General features: G+C 41.5%; 1 protein-coding gene across 1 annotated transcript; it reads right to left on the reverse strand.

The window, feature by feature from the left end:
* Positions 1-95: 95 nt before the first annotated feature.
* On the reverse strand, positions 96-16,910 carry LOC138953584 (protein farnesyltransferase subunit beta-like). The gene is made up of 13 exons (XM_070325436.1): positions 16,726-16,910; positions 13,281-13,348; positions 12,039-12,114; positions 10,765-10,856; positions 10,202-10,251; positions 9,254-9,356; positions 8,435-8,518; positions 7,880-7,966; positions 7,232-7,361; positions 6,730-6,862; positions 5,697-5,808; positions 5,185-5,299; positions 96-2,802 (listed from the first exon to the last, which is right to left on the reverse strand). The coding sequence occupies exons 1-13, from the start codon at positions 16,831-16,833 to the stop codon at positions 2,710-2,712; spliced, it is 1,251 nt and encodes a 416-aa protein (XP_070181537.1). The 5' UTR covers positions 16,834-16,910; the 3' UTR covers positions 96-2,709.
* Between the last annotated feature and the right edge of the window lie 1,191 nt (positions 16,911-18,101).

The following is an 18,101-nucleotide window of genomic DNA, read 5'->3' on the forward strand; positions in this document are numbered from 1 at the left end:
TTTTAAAGAGTGGTTCCACTGTATACTTGCATATATACATCTTGAGCTCCTGCTGAATGTGGTTTAATACAAATCTCAGGTTCACATTACATGTATACATGTAACCAGAATTTATTAACACAAAAGATTTTCATACACATGAATGGCATCATTCACACAAGCAAATCACAATTGACATATGACGGACTGAATTGAGTCCAAGCTGGTTACCTCCAACTTTATGAGGAGGGGGTGGGGTACAAGGACCATAATAGTGGCACACAAAACGAGGAATCTTCGGGTGTTGTTACAAGAAAAATCAAAACTGCCTTTTTTCTGTATAAATGTACTTGGAATAGTTGAAGAGAGAAAGAAAAGGCAAAGACTGACCAATAATGCCACTACAGTCGTACATTCACAAGGGCAAGAAGTTAAAACTACAAGTCCTTTAATTATTAATTACTTATATCAACATTAGATAACCTTTCAATATAAAATAACAACTGCAACGAAAACCACCGTAGACTATTTTTCAAGTTTTCAACAAAAAGAACTGAAAATAAACTTCAATGGCCAGACTCGGCTGTAAATACTTTTTGGGTAAGATACTCGGCCTCTTTAATGAAAGATTCCTACCTACATGTATCCAGAACGTCTTTACATTCATTCTTTAGGCTTTCTGTTAAAAAGTTGTAAAATCAAAATCACTATCACACAAACAAAATAAAACATGAACCGACAAGCACCATGAAATTAAAACGCTGACTCAACACTCACAAGGACTGAGTTAATAACAGCTGATCAAGATGATGGTTTCTTCCCATGAATTGAGTCAAATATGTTGCATATTTTCATACGCTTGCAATCAATCAACTGCTTTGAATTCAGGAATACTGCAACAATATACCTTGATGATTAGGAAAACGGCAAACTCAACATAACAAATGGAAAAAGGAAAACAAAAGAGAAAGCATCAAAAAAAGAAACAATAGTATTCTGGGCGAGATTTCTCCTAATACAAACATGAAGATACATGTAGTACAAGTTATCGTTGACTATCAAGGTCCTTTGACATGTTTGACAAAGTGGGAATACAGCATTCAGCGATTCACAACATTCATCACCACATCACATTTGCAAATTATTACATAGCATCAACAGAGGTCGGTGTTATTCATGGAAGGTTCGCATAAGAATTCTGCCTGTACAAGACGGGCCAACTTTTGTTTATCTGATCTTTTTAAGTTCATTCATGTCAGTTATAATCTGAGCATCACTTAGCATTCACCACACATCACATAAAATGCATCACATACTAAGAATGTGAAAAATCTTACCAATTTTGTTTCTCTGGGCTTCCAAAATTGTTACAACTGTAAGCTTGTCATATTGGGTATTCACATGGTTGTAAGTTTGGTTTTTTCTCCGTAAAAATGTATGTATGGTTACTGACAGATCTTCCTTGCACTGCTGTCTTTGGAGGCTCAAGCATGGACTGAAAATATTTTTCCAGTATTGAAATTAACATACAATGTGTCAGATTTAAACTGGTACTCCCTAAATTTTAGAAATGAGTGTTGAAGACGGAAGAGACATTAATTTTTAGAACTGATGTTTGATCAGGGAAGCAGTCTGTTCTTTGCCTTTCCCCATAGAAACAGCATACAATGGAAACAATTACAAGTTGAGACTTGTCACATATTATGCGTTATTTGTAAATTGACAAAAATATAACATTTTACACAGAAGGAGAAAGTTATTGTTCTCCGAAGCCGCGCTAACATTTATGCATCAAACCATTTTGATTAGAATTCCTGTTATCTCTTACGACTGAAGGCACACAAGCATGCACTCTTTTGTAGTCTCGGCAAACCGCGTAAATATGAGTTTTATTCAGCCTCTGACGTCACATATGACTCAAAGAAGGGAGATCCAGTGTTCAAAGTATACATACCTACATGTAGTACATTATCATCTGACACTCTTCACAAGCTTACACTAGTTCTTTGGTGAAAAGGAGACACTTGCAGTGATTGCATTTGTCAATCAATCAATCAATGAGTCTTATATCGCGCATATTCCGTGGGTACAGTTCTAGGCGCTCTGCAGTGATGCCGTGTGAGATGAAATTTTATACGGCCAGTAGATTGCAGCCATTTCGGCGCATATTTACCTTTCACGGCCTATTATTCCAAGTCACACGGGTATAGGTAGACAATTATTAACTGTGCCTAAGCAATTTTGCCAGGAAAGACCCTTTTGTCAATCGTGGGATCTTTAACGTGCACACCCAATGTAGTGTACACGGGGGGAGGTTCGGACACCGAAGAGAGTCTGCACACAAAGTTGACTCTGTGAAATAAATTTCTGCCGAACCTGGGATCGAACTCACGCTGACAGCGGCCAACTGAATACAAATCCAGCGCGCTACCAACTGAGCTATATCCCCGCCCGTGATGATCTTTGATGCTGACAGTTATTTCCAATTTCTGAATATCTTCCATACTGAAGGCATTTTGTATGCTCACAGTTAATTCCAATTTCTGAATATCTTCCATACTGAAGGCATTTTGTATGCTCACAGTTAATTCCAATTTCTGAATATCTTCCATACTGAAGGCATTTTGTATGCTCACAGTTAATTCCAATTTCTGAATATCTTCCATACTGATGGCATTTGACAATGATGACAGGCGTTGTGCCGATGGAATGCCGACCTGATTTTCAGTATTAGGAATCTGTGGGTAGTCCTGCCTGCTGGAAATGTCTGGAAGCTAGGGCCACTGCGTCCACCACCAGGTTGAATACAGGGTGGACCGCTCTCTGCAACCATATAGAAAGGTTTTCATTGTAATTTAAATCGAAAATTTTAAGAATAAATTTTCATTTGATTAATATACTTACCCGAATCACATAAAGCATTGACGCAGTCTGAGATGCTAAGGTCTGAAAAGGCTACCCGTCTTAAACAATTTTAAAGGGAAGCAACCCCACCACAAAATGTGTAAATGGAGCCATGGTAATGACCACAGACTCGGGGAGTTACCTCCCATTGGTGTGTACTACGTCACTACCGCTCCTCAACACGTGGTCAAGATCACACGGCTTTAAAGAAACTAAAAAACCATAAGCGGGGTTGGTGGGAGGGCATAAACTATGTGATTCGGGTAAGTATATTAATCAAATGAAAATTTATTCTTAGAATTTTCGATTAAATTACATATTCTTACTCCGAATGACATAAAGCAGACAGCTTCAACAAGGCGGTGGGAAAGAAAAATCTAACTCATTCTAAAATCCTTGCCAGAAACTGGCCCGCTGCCAACAAGTCAGGAAGGGCCCAGTGGGAAAGAAAAATCTAACTCACTCTAAAACCCTTGCCAGGAACTGGCCCGCTGCCAACAAGTCAGGAAGGGACCCGAGAACCGTCCTAATTGACAGCCACGATGTCTCTCAGGCAAAACTTGCTAAAGACAACTTCAGAGAGCCAGTAAGCTGTGCCCAGCACTTCGTCCAATCTCCCGGACCGTAAAACGGCCCAGGAAGAGACCCAAGCCCTGGATTTAATGAACCCGAGCCGAGTCGAGGGGAAAGACGAGCTGCCCCCCCCTTTCTATTGGAAGGAAATGCCAATGCCCTGGAACGATCCGTGCATAAGGTTGTCCACTCAGTGCTGAGTAGGACGAACCCTCGAGGTGACCGTAAGACAATCATGCCAAAGTATGCCAACCTTGGGATGGAGTGAAGACCGAAAAGGCCTGTGAGATAGAAGTCAGCTCAAGAGAAGAGTGACCGATCTCCACACAAAGAGAGAGAGAGACGCCTGAGTACAAGATACCAGAGTCCAACTCGATGGGAAAAGCTCAATAAAGAGCAAAAGCGTTCCTAAAATTCCAAGAAACGCTCACCCTCCAATGCAGGCTGTACTGCTTCTCTGCGTTAGAGTCCAAGTCTAACCAAGACAAGAAACATAGTACTCCTGGGTAGTGACAGAAAAAACGCCAAAGAAAGAAACTGGCTGCTATCTTTGACATTGTCACCCATAAAGCATGCTTGAGAAGGGTGCTGTAACCAGCAGTCAAGCTGCCCTCAAAAGAGATGGTCGCCAGTTATCCTCTACCAGTCCCTGCGAAAGCAGAGAGAGATAGTACGAGGAAGCAGCGACTTACGATTGTGCGTAAGCAACCGGAAGTGCGGAAGTCACAGTGGTCGAAGCCTGGTGTGACCGGTGACCATGAACAAAATGGCTAAAAGCCATGGTGTCCGCAGTTCAGTCTGCTTGTAGGTAATTGAATGTGAATCAAAAACCCCAAAACAGAAAACAAAGACTGGTAAGCATACACGGAAAACCGTGAAGCCGACCAGTCATAAGACTCCCGAGACAAGGCTCCATTTACACTTTTTGTGGTGGGGTTGCTTCCCTTTAAAATTGTTTAAGACGGGTAGCCTTTTCAGACCTTAGCATCTCAGACTGCGTCAATGCTTTATGTGATTCGGAGTAAGAATATGTAATTTAATAATGTACATATTCAGGTGAACATTTTTTTCTCCCTCGACTATTTCCACTATCATACAAATGAAAACCAAAAACTAGGGAAACAAAAAACGGAACTACAAGAAAGCTTTTAAAGAAACAGGGAAGACAGAATGGAAGAAAAGCATGGCAACTTCCTATGACAGAATTGTAAGACATAAAAAAAATTATGCTTTGTTCGTCTCTGTGTCTGCTAGCAGTGAGAGGGGATTGGGGGAATTCTTTGTCTGATGAAAAAGAAAAGCAAAAGAAAAACAAGAGGCGAAGCCTTCAAGGCTCACGTAAGAAATCGACAAACAGTAACACAAACTCAATCACTTCGTCACACATACACACACACACACAGTAAGCATAGGTGAAACTGCAAGAAAGCGAGACACTGGATCTGCCAACTAGTCTCGGCCCGCTCACAATAACAATGACCGAGACTTTCAGTAATTCCTTTGCGTGACGTCTAACCCTCTTACGTCATAATGTGACGTCTTCAAATGTTAAAGTTTCTACCACACACGTCAAACACTTTTGACCGAGACGTAATCTTCTTATGCGAGCTTTATCCATAGACTCAGAAATGTTAAAGTTTCTATCACACACACACGCACAGACAGACAAAGTTTATCATCGCATAGGCTACACTTACGTGAGCCAACTGGAAGATATAAACAACTCACCAGCAGGTTATCAGGACTGCCAACGACGAAGGTGTGTGCCAGCTTGCCGCCAGTGTAATGTTGGGCTACGGACAGACCTGACAGAGTGTAGCATGTGTGGTAGTGGTCCCTTGGCCTGAAACACCAGTGCACTTCACTTTATCAAAGAGTACTAACAAACAAACCAAGCCAATGCTCTCTTGCTCATTATTCACAAAACAATGATTCCGATACCAAATTCTTTGGTCCCTTGGCTTGAAAGAGCAGTACACTTCACTTTATCAAAGGGTACACACAAACAAACTAAGCCAACACTCTCTCATTCATTGTTCAGAAGAAAATTAAACAGATACCACATCCTTCAATTCATATGCGATCTATTTGCACATGAAACATTTAATGAAGAGTTGACACTGGTGTTTACCTATTCACCTAAATAATCTCAGTCACTTTTTGCCTGATTAAAACGACAGACTCTGAATCAGTTTGAGAGAGAAGGGACAGACAGGCAGATACAACTGTGGGTCACTCACTTTCCAGGCTTGTCCACAAGCCCTCCCACAGCATTCTGACAGCAGATGAGAACGTACTCCTGCAGAGCTTGTTGGTCAAACATCCAGTTCTTTGCGCTTACCGCCGAGTCCTCTGCAATGTACATTATGTACAGTACAGCAAAGGTGATGAACAGATATTTGCATACAGACAACAGAAGCATACAAACAAAAATTGTCAAACAAACTTAAACTTCACAACCTATCACAACACTGTGTTGCATTAATGTTGTGTATAAAATTGTACTACATATCTTTTGTGTTAAACCCCTTCTGAGACCTAAAACAAATCTGAGAAAATTGGTTCTTAAAAAAAGGAGTGAGTCTCAAAATGGAGGTAAATTTAAAGAGGCCATTGGGCGGGGATGTAGCTCAGTCGGTAGCGCGTTGGATTTGTATCCAGTTGGCCGCTGTCAGCGTGAGTTCGTCCCCACGTTCGGCGAGAGATTTATTTCTCAGAGTCAACTTTGTGTGCAGACTCTCCTCGGTGTCCGAACACCCCCGTGTGTACATGCAAGCACAAGACCAAGTGCGCACGAAAAAGATCCTGTAATCCATGTCAGAGTTCGGTGGGTTATAGAAACACGAAAATACCCAACATGCTTCCTCCGAAAACGGCGTATGGCTGCCTAAATGGCGGGGTAAAAAACGGTCATACACGTAAAATTCCACTCGTACAAAAAACACGAGTGTACGTGGGAGTTTCAGCCCACGAACGCAGAAGAAGAAGAAGAAGAAGAAGAAGAGGCCATGACTAGAACAAAGCAAGGTCTTCAAAAAGGGAGGGTAGTCATCTTAAAAGGGGGTTGTACTGTACTCCAAAAGACAAAGACAATACCTTCAGCATGAAGTTGTTGCTACTCACCTTGGATAAGAGGATCTTTCTTATTATTTTGTAGCAATGTCCAAGAACAAAATCAGTTGCGTTTTGATTTTTAGTTAAGACTTTGGGTAGATACAACACATAAGCTTGCTTCTCATACACACATTCCCTGCACGCTTGCCTAAGACTAACCTTCTTGACACAGTATCATGTGAATGATGGGGAAAGCACCGCCTTGCCAGAAGGAATAACAACCATCCACCAGTTTGTTGGTGCGACCTTGAAATCCTCCCTCGTACTTCATTTGACGCATGGCCGTCCAACGCTGTCATAAAGCAAAAAGATCACATGGTACTTTAGTGATACACCGTATTGACTCTTCAATACTCTCCCACCAAGTCCACCACTGCCCATACACGACCTAGGATTGTATTCTTGCACTCTTGAATCATAAAAGTACAAAGTAAAAGCAAATTAACTACATTAAAACATTAAAATTCTCTTTCTCTCTCACACACCATCCTCTCTCTCAAACATCTCAAAAGTCAGATGTGCTTGCCAAAATTAGTCAAAAATCAGCCAATATCATAAACACATATTGATGGCGTTCTTAGCCCAATAATCATAACCGCCTTCACAAGATTCATACACACAAAAACATCCTCAATTTATAATTCATACACAGTCAACTCACCAAGAGTCTGGGCAAGTCGCACAGCTCAGGTTTGTTGAGAATAACCAGCGCAGCAATGCCACAGAAAGAGTAACCACCATGGGCCTCCTGGCCTGGGAATCCAGCAAAGCCTCCTTCATACGTCTGACATCTAAGACATTTGATAATTTCATCTATTGTCCACACAATTAAACAATGGATGGAAAAGTGTGGTTCGTCTGTTCTTGAGCTATCAAACTACATATGTTAACAACCCAAACATAGAAACATACAAAGTGAAAACATCAAGTCTCAAATCTACCATAAAACAGTTTGCTGTTTCAATCCAAAGCCAGTATGGGACAACAGTGCTTGCTTACACCAAAACAGACTGAAACCCAAGTTCACGGTTTAAAACAACTAAACACCCCAAAACGACATTGAAAAAAAGCTATCAGAGCCACTCTGTTTGTCGGCTAGGGTCAGTACAAACATTCTACACAGATGGAACTTGAGAGTTGTCAAAATCTGGAAATAGCTTGGGATTGAGATCACCCTTATAAGTTTGGATTTTCTCTTATTGCTTGTTTTGGGAATTCACAAATTTTGTCATGAAATAGCCTTCAAGTCAGGGTTTTCTAATGGGAACTTTTATTCGCAAATCTGTGGGCGATGTTTTTTTCATTTTACCTGCAGATCCATTCAGCAGTACCAACAAAGAGTTCCTTGCTGCACATGTTGGTCAGACGAGCTGCTGACGCTGCACAGTAAGCTCCTCTGCACACAAAGAGATAATTCACACCACATTTTATCAAACACTCAGATTGTAAAGTGGAGCTTGCAAGACATACATGTGCACTCACTTCTTCCACAAAAGTCAAACCATCATTAACTGTAACCATAAAATGTAGTGTTGAGATGTCAATAAGATTTTACACACTAGGATTCCAGTGGTAAAGCTGAGTTTATTAAACCCAGAACTACACTCACCTTTCAAGACATAATCACATATATACCTTGACATACATGAACGAATCTCAAAATATGAATTGAAAGAAGTTAAGAGGAAATGGGCAGCATTCTAATAAATGTATACACACATTCAAAGCAGTATACAGCCAAGAGAATAAGCTACTCAAAACTTATGGTATTCTTAGGCTGACTTCCAGAACATGATACACTCATATCTCTCTGGTAAGCCACAAAATAATGTAACAAGTAGAAATAGTCAAACAAAAGACAAACCTGATGTCGACTTCTCCTCCTTCGTGCATTTTGAACGCTCCCTGTTTGTTCCTCATGGCCATCATGAAACGATACAAGCTTGGCCTGGAGACAGAGACTGCATATTTTACTTTTAATTGGGAATAACTTTATCAGCCTGCCGTTTTAACAATACACAGAGAACATAAATAAAATGGGGGGACTGGCAGTTCAATCAATAGAGCACTGGACTTGTGATCCTTTAGTCGCGGGTTTGAGTCAAGGGCCAGATGGAAATGGGGCCAACTTTATGTCTCTAAGAGATGGTATCCATGTCCAACCCTTATGTCACCACTGTGGCACATAAAAGACCTGTCATTCTGCCAAAAGAGCAGGTGGCTGATTACAGCTAAACAAAAACACAGCTTGGTAGTGCAACTCTTGTTGCTGCTAGCTTTTCACTGGGGGGAGGCGACCCTAATTTCCCAGCAATGGATTAACAAAGTAATGAAAATAAAGCGGGACAAATTCACAGAAGTAACAATCAACTTTCTCAGTATGCTACACTATCACATTCACATATTCCTGGCTGATCATACAAACAACTTTCAGACTAGTCTGCATGGTAGTACATGTATTGTTAGTGCTATTCCTAGCCTATTTTTCTGAATTAGCCAAACTTTCAATCTCTTAGTTTTTCAGAACAACAAACTCTAAACAAACTAAAGCTTCTATTTTCACAGAGGCGTGTGGCTGGAGCTAGAATCATCACGCAAACACGTTCTAAGCAGGAAGGTGACCTTGCTTGACTGGCAAACACCAACATCAAAGGTTGAACTGTCCTCTCAGAAAACTGCATACCTGTCCAAGTTGTCAAATACTTTTTCTGTGACGGTGGCCAGAATACACAGGGCATTGACAGCTGCATAGGTTGGGGCAAGATGAGCGAACTGGCCTGGCCCTCCTTATCAAACGAAAAAAGTTAATTTCATTTTTAGATGCAGACATTGCAGTACGTAAAGCACACAAACAAGAACAACACACACTTTCTTTTCTTTATTTGGTGTTTAATGTCGTTTTCAACCACGAAGGTTATATCGCGACGGGGAAAGATGGGATAGAGCCACTTGTCAATTGTTTCTTGTTCACAAAAGCACTAATCAAAAATTTGCTCCAGGGGCTTGCAACGTAGTACGATGTATTACCTTACTGGGAGAATGCAAGTTTCCAGTACAAAGGACTTAACATTTCTTACATACTGCTTGATTAAAATCTTTACAAAAATTGACTATATTCTATACAAGAAACACTTAACAAGGGTAAAAGGAGAAACAGAATCCGTTAGTCGCCTCTTACGACATGCTGGGGAGCATCGGGTAAATTCTTCCCCCTAACCCGCGGGGGGTAACAACAGACACACACACACACACAGTCCACACAGCAAAGCACACACTTGCATAAAAATGGCTGGAGACATTGACAAAGACCGACACACAAGATCCTATTCACAAACGTTAGACCTGCATGTAATGATACAATAACAATAATAGATAATACTGCAGTTTGGCAATGATGCTCGAATTCGCAAAGCATAAACTTTCAGTTACAACAATTAACACATATTCTTCACACAAACACCATTTCCACCAGACATCCTTGCAATACAATAGGCAAATCAGTGTCATCAAGAAAACATTCATTCAACTAACTTTTGTTTTAGATAACTGCAAGGAAATTATCGTGAGCATAAATAATCTTTTAAATCAACCTCACTAGAGAAGGAGTTGAATCAAGAACCATTAACATTACCTCCGAAGCCTCCTTTGGGATGTTGACATTTGCCCAGAAATGCTGCAATCCTGAAGAAGAAAAGAAAGTATTTCATGTCACAAAAACTGTCTAAAATATCCACACAGATTTTTGGACTACATGTATGTGTGTTGTTGCTGTTATTAAGATTATTATATTTAAGATTGATTGTAAGGCACTTAGAACTATTTTAGGTTTTGCGCCCTATAAATATACCCTTATAATTATTATTATTATTATTTAGATTGATGACTTTTGGTGAAATTGAGTGAAATATATTGACAATTTTGAAGCTGGTAAAAAAATCATGTAAAAAAAAATTCAAATACAAATTGATATCATCTCTTAATATAAACTACACACTCATCGCCACATACACAGTTGTGTGCGTAGATTCATCCACCCCATGCTCCACACACACACTCACATGCACACAAACACTCTCTCTCTCACTTTGTGTGTGTGTCTCTCTCTCTCTTTAGGGTGGTCCTGATTGCGCACACCCACATGTATGCATACACACAAATACACCCACCATCCCCCCCCAAAAAAACCGAACTTGCCCGAGTGCATGATCTTCAGAGACTTCATAATCGAGAAGGCTGAGGCCATGCAAAATCCAGTAGCACAACCAGGGGCGACTTGCATCCAGACACTGAAAACATACATAGAGAATACTACATGGCTTGCTGTGTCGTACCAGATTTACACGAGTTGTTTTTTAAAATATTGAACTGCGAGCGAAAGCGAGCTGTTCACTATTTGAAAAAGCAACGAGTGTAAATCTGGTACGACACAGCAAGCCATGTAGTATTCTGTTTATCCTACATACTGTACTTACGTGTATTTTACTGAAAATGTCCTGCATTCGAGGCAGCTAAATTGAAGACGCTTGTTTTGGAACCTCGATCTCTTCTAAAGCCTCGTGCAATCTATTACGTCAAAGCAAAGAAACGTCACTCTGAAAGTGTGGCGTGACGTGTTAGTTCTAAAGATTCACGGAGGGTAATTAGCGAGCACAATTTGTGTTTCTATAATGACGTTTGTCTCGGTGACTTTGGCATCATAAGCAGTGGAAAAACAGGTCCCTGCCAGACTTGCTTGACATGACCTCATTTACATGATATACACACGTGTGATTTGAACGATTATTATCTCACGGGTGTCTCTCTCACGTATGTAGGATAATATACCATAGATCACAGTTCACACTCTCTTCTACAATACACACTTTACAGTGCAGAAACAATATATAATGCACAGGCCTGAAAGTGGAGAGGTTTTTTTACTCGCCATGGCGAGTAGAAACATGTAACTGGCGAGTAGAAATGTTCATCTACTCGCCAAATGCGAGTAAAGTTGCTGAAACAAATTGTTGGTTTGGCTAGTAATTTTTGCTCTCTGGCTAGTAAATGTTCAGAATCACTAGCCAAAGGCGAGTACACCATTTGTTGGACTTTCAGGGCTGATGCACACCTTATTTCTATTTACAATTTCACATTTTCTTCCACATCTTATGATAACAGCATCATCATTGCCCACTCTCTTTCTATTTTTGAAAACACTGATGGACACATTATGCAGTAGTTCTATTGCCAAACTATTCTGAACTCTGGTGCCATATGTAGCTTAAATCTAGCACTTCTTACCTCATTGCAATTTTTTTTTAAATTTGACAACAAACCATCACTCAACATAGCCAGCAACCCATATACTGATAATTTTGCAACTAGAAAACAAACTGAGATATCACTAACTTCAAAAAGCTCTGTACTCATAAACAGTTCATAACCAATTATTATTAATCCAATCAATGACCATTTTACCAAATTCAGACCTCATAGGATGCTGAGAGATTCTTCAGACCCTTCAAGAGAAATTCCTTGTGGTTGTTTCTTTCCAAGATTGGAATGCTGAAAAGACACAAAGAAAAAGAAAATATCATCAAGGCAGAACCAGAACATATACAGGTACAATGTACTATATATATTTTCCCCGAGTACGCTAGTACAAGGGTCCAGCAGACTTTAATTGTGTGTCTGTCTGTCTGTCTGTGTGTCTCGACTTAACAGCTTATTGCTGGGAAACTACTGGGCGCAGTTCGTTCAAAAGTTGATACACTAACTTGATAATAGGTCCGATTGATCGTATTAAAACTTCATAATGTTACCTGGGACCTAAATGCGAAATAAACCACAAAAAAACCGACTTGGCGGTGGGAGGAATTCGCGGTGCAACAGCCAGCCAGGCAGTCTGATAGAACGGTGCAAGGTCTCGGCAAACCAAGACTATGCCATACTCGTAGCAAAGCCGCCGAATGGTACCGTAAACCAAGAATAGTGACGTAAGAAAATAGAATGTCGTCTTTTGATTTGGAACGTGACGTGTTTTAGAATGGAGATGTGGTAGTGTGTGTGTGTGTGAGAGAGAGGGAGAGCGAGAAGGAGAGAGAGAGAGAGAGTGTGTGTGTGTGTGTGTGTGTGTGTGTGTGTGTGTGTGTGTGTGTGTGTGAATGTCTGAAGAGTACTCGGGTCCAGCGCGAGCGTTTTTTATAAGCAAACATCTGCTTGTAGGGTTAAGGTTAGGGTTATAGATGTATAGCTCTTCTATCAATGTCAGGACTGAACTACTTGTATACCGGTGTCACAGCTCAGTGTGTAGCTCTGTGGCCTTCTTCTGATACAAGCCTTAGTGCCCAGCACAAAATGTGCAACTTTAAGATACAATATATGCCAAAATCAATAACTTTGCAAATTCAAATCATTACTTTTCTGAGTCTTCCACCTGAAGATTGATAGCACATATTAAGCCACTCGCTTTTCTTTTTTAAGTGGTATTAAAACAAAACTAATTAATGCTTGAAATTCTGAATCTGACAGTGAAAATGTACAAATAAAGTATTAAATCTACTTGGCTAAATATGCCCATACTGAGTGCCCTTGATCAAGATATGGAGTTCTGTCCCTTAATTAATTTCGCAGAGAAGGACAACTAAGTTTTCTGACTCCTTTTCTACTTCAATCAATCAATCAATCAATGCCCGTCACTCCTGTCAGGGTATGGGCCGCCTTCTACTTACTCAGGGAAAATGTCCAGACGATTTCGGAATGATGCATAGACTCTGGCACAGGACTCCTCCACCTCTTTCTAAGAGAGAAAAAACAACATCAACATAAGCTGCATCATATCATAAAGTGTGTGTATGTGTTCGCATGCATGCTTGCCTGCGTAGGTGCTTAATTATGAGCATATGTCTGTGTGAGTGCAATGGTTCATGTATTTGTGTATGTTTTGCCATATTCATAGAAGTGCCAAATTCACGGAATCGGCAACATTTTTGCCCATTTCGCTTAATCGACAAAACGTCGCCATCCTTGATTTCAGCAAGGCTTTCGACACTGTCCCGCACAAGAAACTACTCCACAAGCTGGCCCACTACGGTGTGCGGGGAAGTGTCCACAACTGGCTGACCAGTTTCCTGACCAAGCGGAAGATGAGGGTTGTACTGGAGGGCGAGGCATCTGAAGAGGTAGAGGTCGAGTCCGGCGTCCCGCAAGGCACAGTGCTGGGTCCGTTGTTGTTCCTGTGCCATATCAACGACCTCCCAGACTCAGTCCAGTCGTCTGTCAGACTTTTTGCGGATGACTGTCTCCTTTACCGCCAGATCCGCACCTTTCAGGACCACCTTACGCTACAGGCAGACCTAAAGAGCTTGGAAGAGTGGGCCAACCAGTGGGGGATGAGATTCAACGCTAAGAAGTGCTACGTCCTCTCCACCAGATCCACATCCCACTACTTCTACAGCCTCGGAGACACCATCCTCCAACAGGTCGAACAGAACCCGTACCTCGGCATACAGATCTCAGCCGACCTGAAGTGGGGCCCCCACATCGCCAGCCTCTGCAAGAGGGCAGGATCTACCCTAGGCTTCCTACGCCGGAACCTCCGGAACTGCCCACGTGAGTGCCGTCGCCTTGCCTACATCACTCTTGTCAGGTCCACCCTTGAGTACGGGGCGGTGGTCTGGGACCCCTACTACAAACAAGACGTTGAGAGACTCGAACCATCCAACGCCTAGCCGCTAGGTTCATCACGAAAGACTACGTGTCCAAGGACCCAGGCTGCGTCACCAAGATGCTAGAGTACCTCCAACTTCCTACACTCCAGGAACGCCGTCAGCAACTTCGCCTGACGATGCTGTTCAAAATCATCAATGGACTTGTACCTGCCCTACCCCCTGACTCCTTCCTCACCCCGGTGAGCGTATCTCGGCGCCGAGTCAAGCCTAAAGCCTACGAGGGGTATGAGAGCCAAAACATTCTCCAGAGACAGGCAACCAACAACAGCCGCTGTTTCAAAGCTCCTCCCTCAAAGACAGATCAATACAGGAACTCGTTCTTTATAAAGACAGTGATCGAGTGGAACAATTTGAGCGAAGCCACCGTCACCTTGACCACGCCCAGCGCCTTCTCATCGGCGTTAGGGGGGCAGAAACCAGTGTGAGAGCCTCAGTAGTTTTTACCCAGTTTTTAACAATAACATTGTAACATAGCATTTTTTTAACTGCTTGAAAAGCCTACATTCTAGGGCAAACGGACTAAAACCGCAAGTACAGCAGCAAGAAGACCAGCTGGAGTTGTACACTATATCCACCTTGTGTACAGTGAACTCTTAAGACTCTTTTAGATGCGCACACCCAAAAAACGTCACGTTGATAGTTGTCGTCGGCTTCTGTGGCGCACCCGCCAACCACCAACCCAGGCGGGTTATCGAGATCCAGATCCATTAAGCAAAATAACAGCGTTTTGCTGAAAAAGCGTAAAGGCTTCAAAAACTTGCCAATTTTGCACAAGCGGCAGCCAGTCCGTTACTTTTTGTGTCACCAGAACATTGCATTAACATTGCCTTACCTACCTATGACAGGTTTTATGGTCTGTGTTGGCCTGTGTCGAGTATAACTCTGAAAATGCACAACAAGAAGGGCAAAGCCCATACGACTCACATGCTTTACACATTTTTCCTACCAAAATACATGTGACCTTGACCCAAGGTCAAGGTCATCAAAGGTCATGCAACACAAAGCTGTTAATTCAAGACATAGGAAGTACAATGGTGCTTATTGGCTCTTTCTACCATGAGATATGGTCACTTTTAGTGGTTCACTACCTTATTTTGGTCACATTTCATAAGGGTCAAAGTGACCTTGACCTTGATCATATGTGACCAAATGTGTCTCATGATGAAAGCATAACATGTGCCCCACATAATTTTTAAGTTTGAAACAGTTATCTTCCATAGTTCAGGGTCAAGGTCACTTCAAAATATGTATACAATCCAACTTTGAAGAGCTCCTGTGACCTTGACCTTGAAGCAAGGTAAACCAAACTGGTATCAAAAGATGGGGCTTACTTTGCCCTATATATCATATATAGGTGAGGTATTCAATCTCAAAAATTTCAGAGAAAATGGGAAAAATGTGAAAAATAGCTGTTTTTTAGGCAACATTTATGGCCCCCGCGACCTTGACCTTGAAGCAAGGTCAAGATGCTATGTATGTTTTTTGGGGCCTTGTCATCATACACCATCTTGCCAAATTTGGTACTGATAGACTGAATAGTGTCCAAGAAATATCCAACGTTAAAGTTTTCCGGACGGACGGACGGACGTCCGGACGGACGGACGGACGGACGGACGGACGACTCGGGTGAGTACATAGACTCACTTTTGCTTCGCATGTGAGTCAAAAACTACATTTTTTGCCATAACTTATCGATTATTTTAATATTTATTCATTCAAACATCTTGCTGTCTAAGTGTGATGATATCCAAGGCATTTTCACACAAACAAATTGCTGCCGCTTTTGCAAAATGGGCAAGTTTTAGAATCCTTTACGCATTTTCGTCAAAACGCTGCCCATTTCGAAATGGGCAAAAATGTTGCTGATTCTGCAAATTTGGCAATTCTGTAAATTCGGCATGTCATATTATAAATATGCTTCAAGGCCAACATCTTATGTACTCTGCAATGTCAACTGCTTTCCAAGATAGCAAATCATTTTGCGAATTCATGTTCTTGCTGTGTATATTGACAGGAATGAAACCGTACATGTACAGCTATGTTATTGTTATTTGCCGAGATGACAGTGTAATTAACTTGATGCTAATAAAATGCATTCATGCAGAAGCGGTAGAGGTACGCTTTCAAGTGAAACACCTCCTTCTGTCTAAACATGGTGTCTGCCCCCCACCCCACCCGTCCCCATTTAATGTAAAGTCAAAACTGAAGAAAAAAAATGGTCAAACCACACAATTTCAGTCATTTCAGTTCAGGCACAAGCTAGACATGCACGCTAATTTTCCATTAAATTCACGGAGTCTAAACACGCAGAGTTGAAAGCCTAGGGGAAAATGCACATAATTTAAATACCACATTTTATCAAATTGCGGTGCCACTCCCAAAACTCTGTGTTCAAGTGTGCTTTCTGTCAGGGTCTTTTATGATTCTTTCAGAATCAGATACTAACCTGTTCCAAGGATGAGAACGTTGGAACCTTTTCGTCGTCACAACGAAAGCTCTCGAAATCATCTCGGAGGCATCGTAGCAAAGTTGCGCCTGTCCCTTCTCCGGCCATCTCCAGTGGTAGTGTCCAAGAAAGTCGAGTCTATAATGTTTAGTCCAGCCTCGACGAAACACACTTTAATTACTTGCAATGAACTTATGAAGGAAACGTTTTCACTTGAAAGCAAGATCAAGGGCGGTCACTGTGATAACAAACGGAAAGTAACTCTCGTGGAAACCGATAAATGTCGTCTGCTCCCGTATTGCCAGCACTGGTTGGGGACTTTATGTGGTAAGTTTGAGTGTTCTTACCGAGCTACATGTACCTTTCTATAGAGGTTATAGTCTGAAGCGTCTAAAATACACACACGCATACATTCATTGTAACCTAATTGTTCGTTGAAGTTTTTAAATATACCCAGTTTTTACGAGAATCAACTGGTGAAAACTGACTGACATAATTATAAGGGGTTATGTCAGTAATGGAACGTGTAATCATATTTATGGACAAAACGAATCTGTTGGTCTTCAGAGTGGACGAACAAGATACACAACAGACACATGATAAACAAAAGAGGGGCCGTGGGGTGGGGGGTGGATAGGAGGGCCCCGGGCCACGGTGAACACTTAGCTTGCCCGGATATTTGATGTGCTCGAGTCAGTCAAAACCGTGACCACTCAGTCATATGTTAGGAAGCAAAACTTGTTGTCGCACAATTAATCATGTTTGGACACTTTTAAGATCGATTAATGTAGGTCATAGCGAACTTTTCGCTGTGCCTTTGACGCATTAGCTAACATGATTGCCAGGCTAAGTGCACCGACTTCAAGTCAGTCGTCACTGAGTCACACTGAGTTTTAACACCCCCCCCTCCCTCCAGTCCTCTTCTAAACGATTTTAAACCATCATATTCGCATCTCGTTCATGATGGTGCTGGTGCTGGTGGTGTTGGTGTGTACACAAAAGGGTTCGGGCTGAGGCCACGGTAAAACAAATAAAACACAAAATGGTAACTATCAAAATGTTCTTATTAAATTTAAAATGAAACCGTGGCAATACTTAAACCACATTTTGAATAATCGCGAAGAGAAGCAGGCTGATCGTGACAGACAATCAGTCTTTCATCAGGAGCACACACATACGCACGAACACACGTGCGGACACACACACACACGTACACACACACACACACACCGGCACACAATTACACCGTGGCTGGCTCTACACAGCAGCATATAAAATACAAAACAAAAAATTTCTTATCTGTATCACGAACACTTTCTGCGTAGTTAAAATCAAGTACAAGAGTTTTCAGAACATTTTTAAAACAACTTGTAAAC

The sequence above is a fragment of the Littorina saxatilis genome, linkage group LG17 (genome assembly GCF_037325665.1).
Source record: "Littorina saxatilis isolate snail1 linkage group LG17, US_GU_Lsax_2.0, whole genome shotgun sequence".
Taxonomy (NCBI): domain Eukaryota; kingdom Metazoa; phylum Mollusca; class Gastropoda; order Littorinimorpha; family Littorinidae; genus Littorina; species Littorina saxatilis.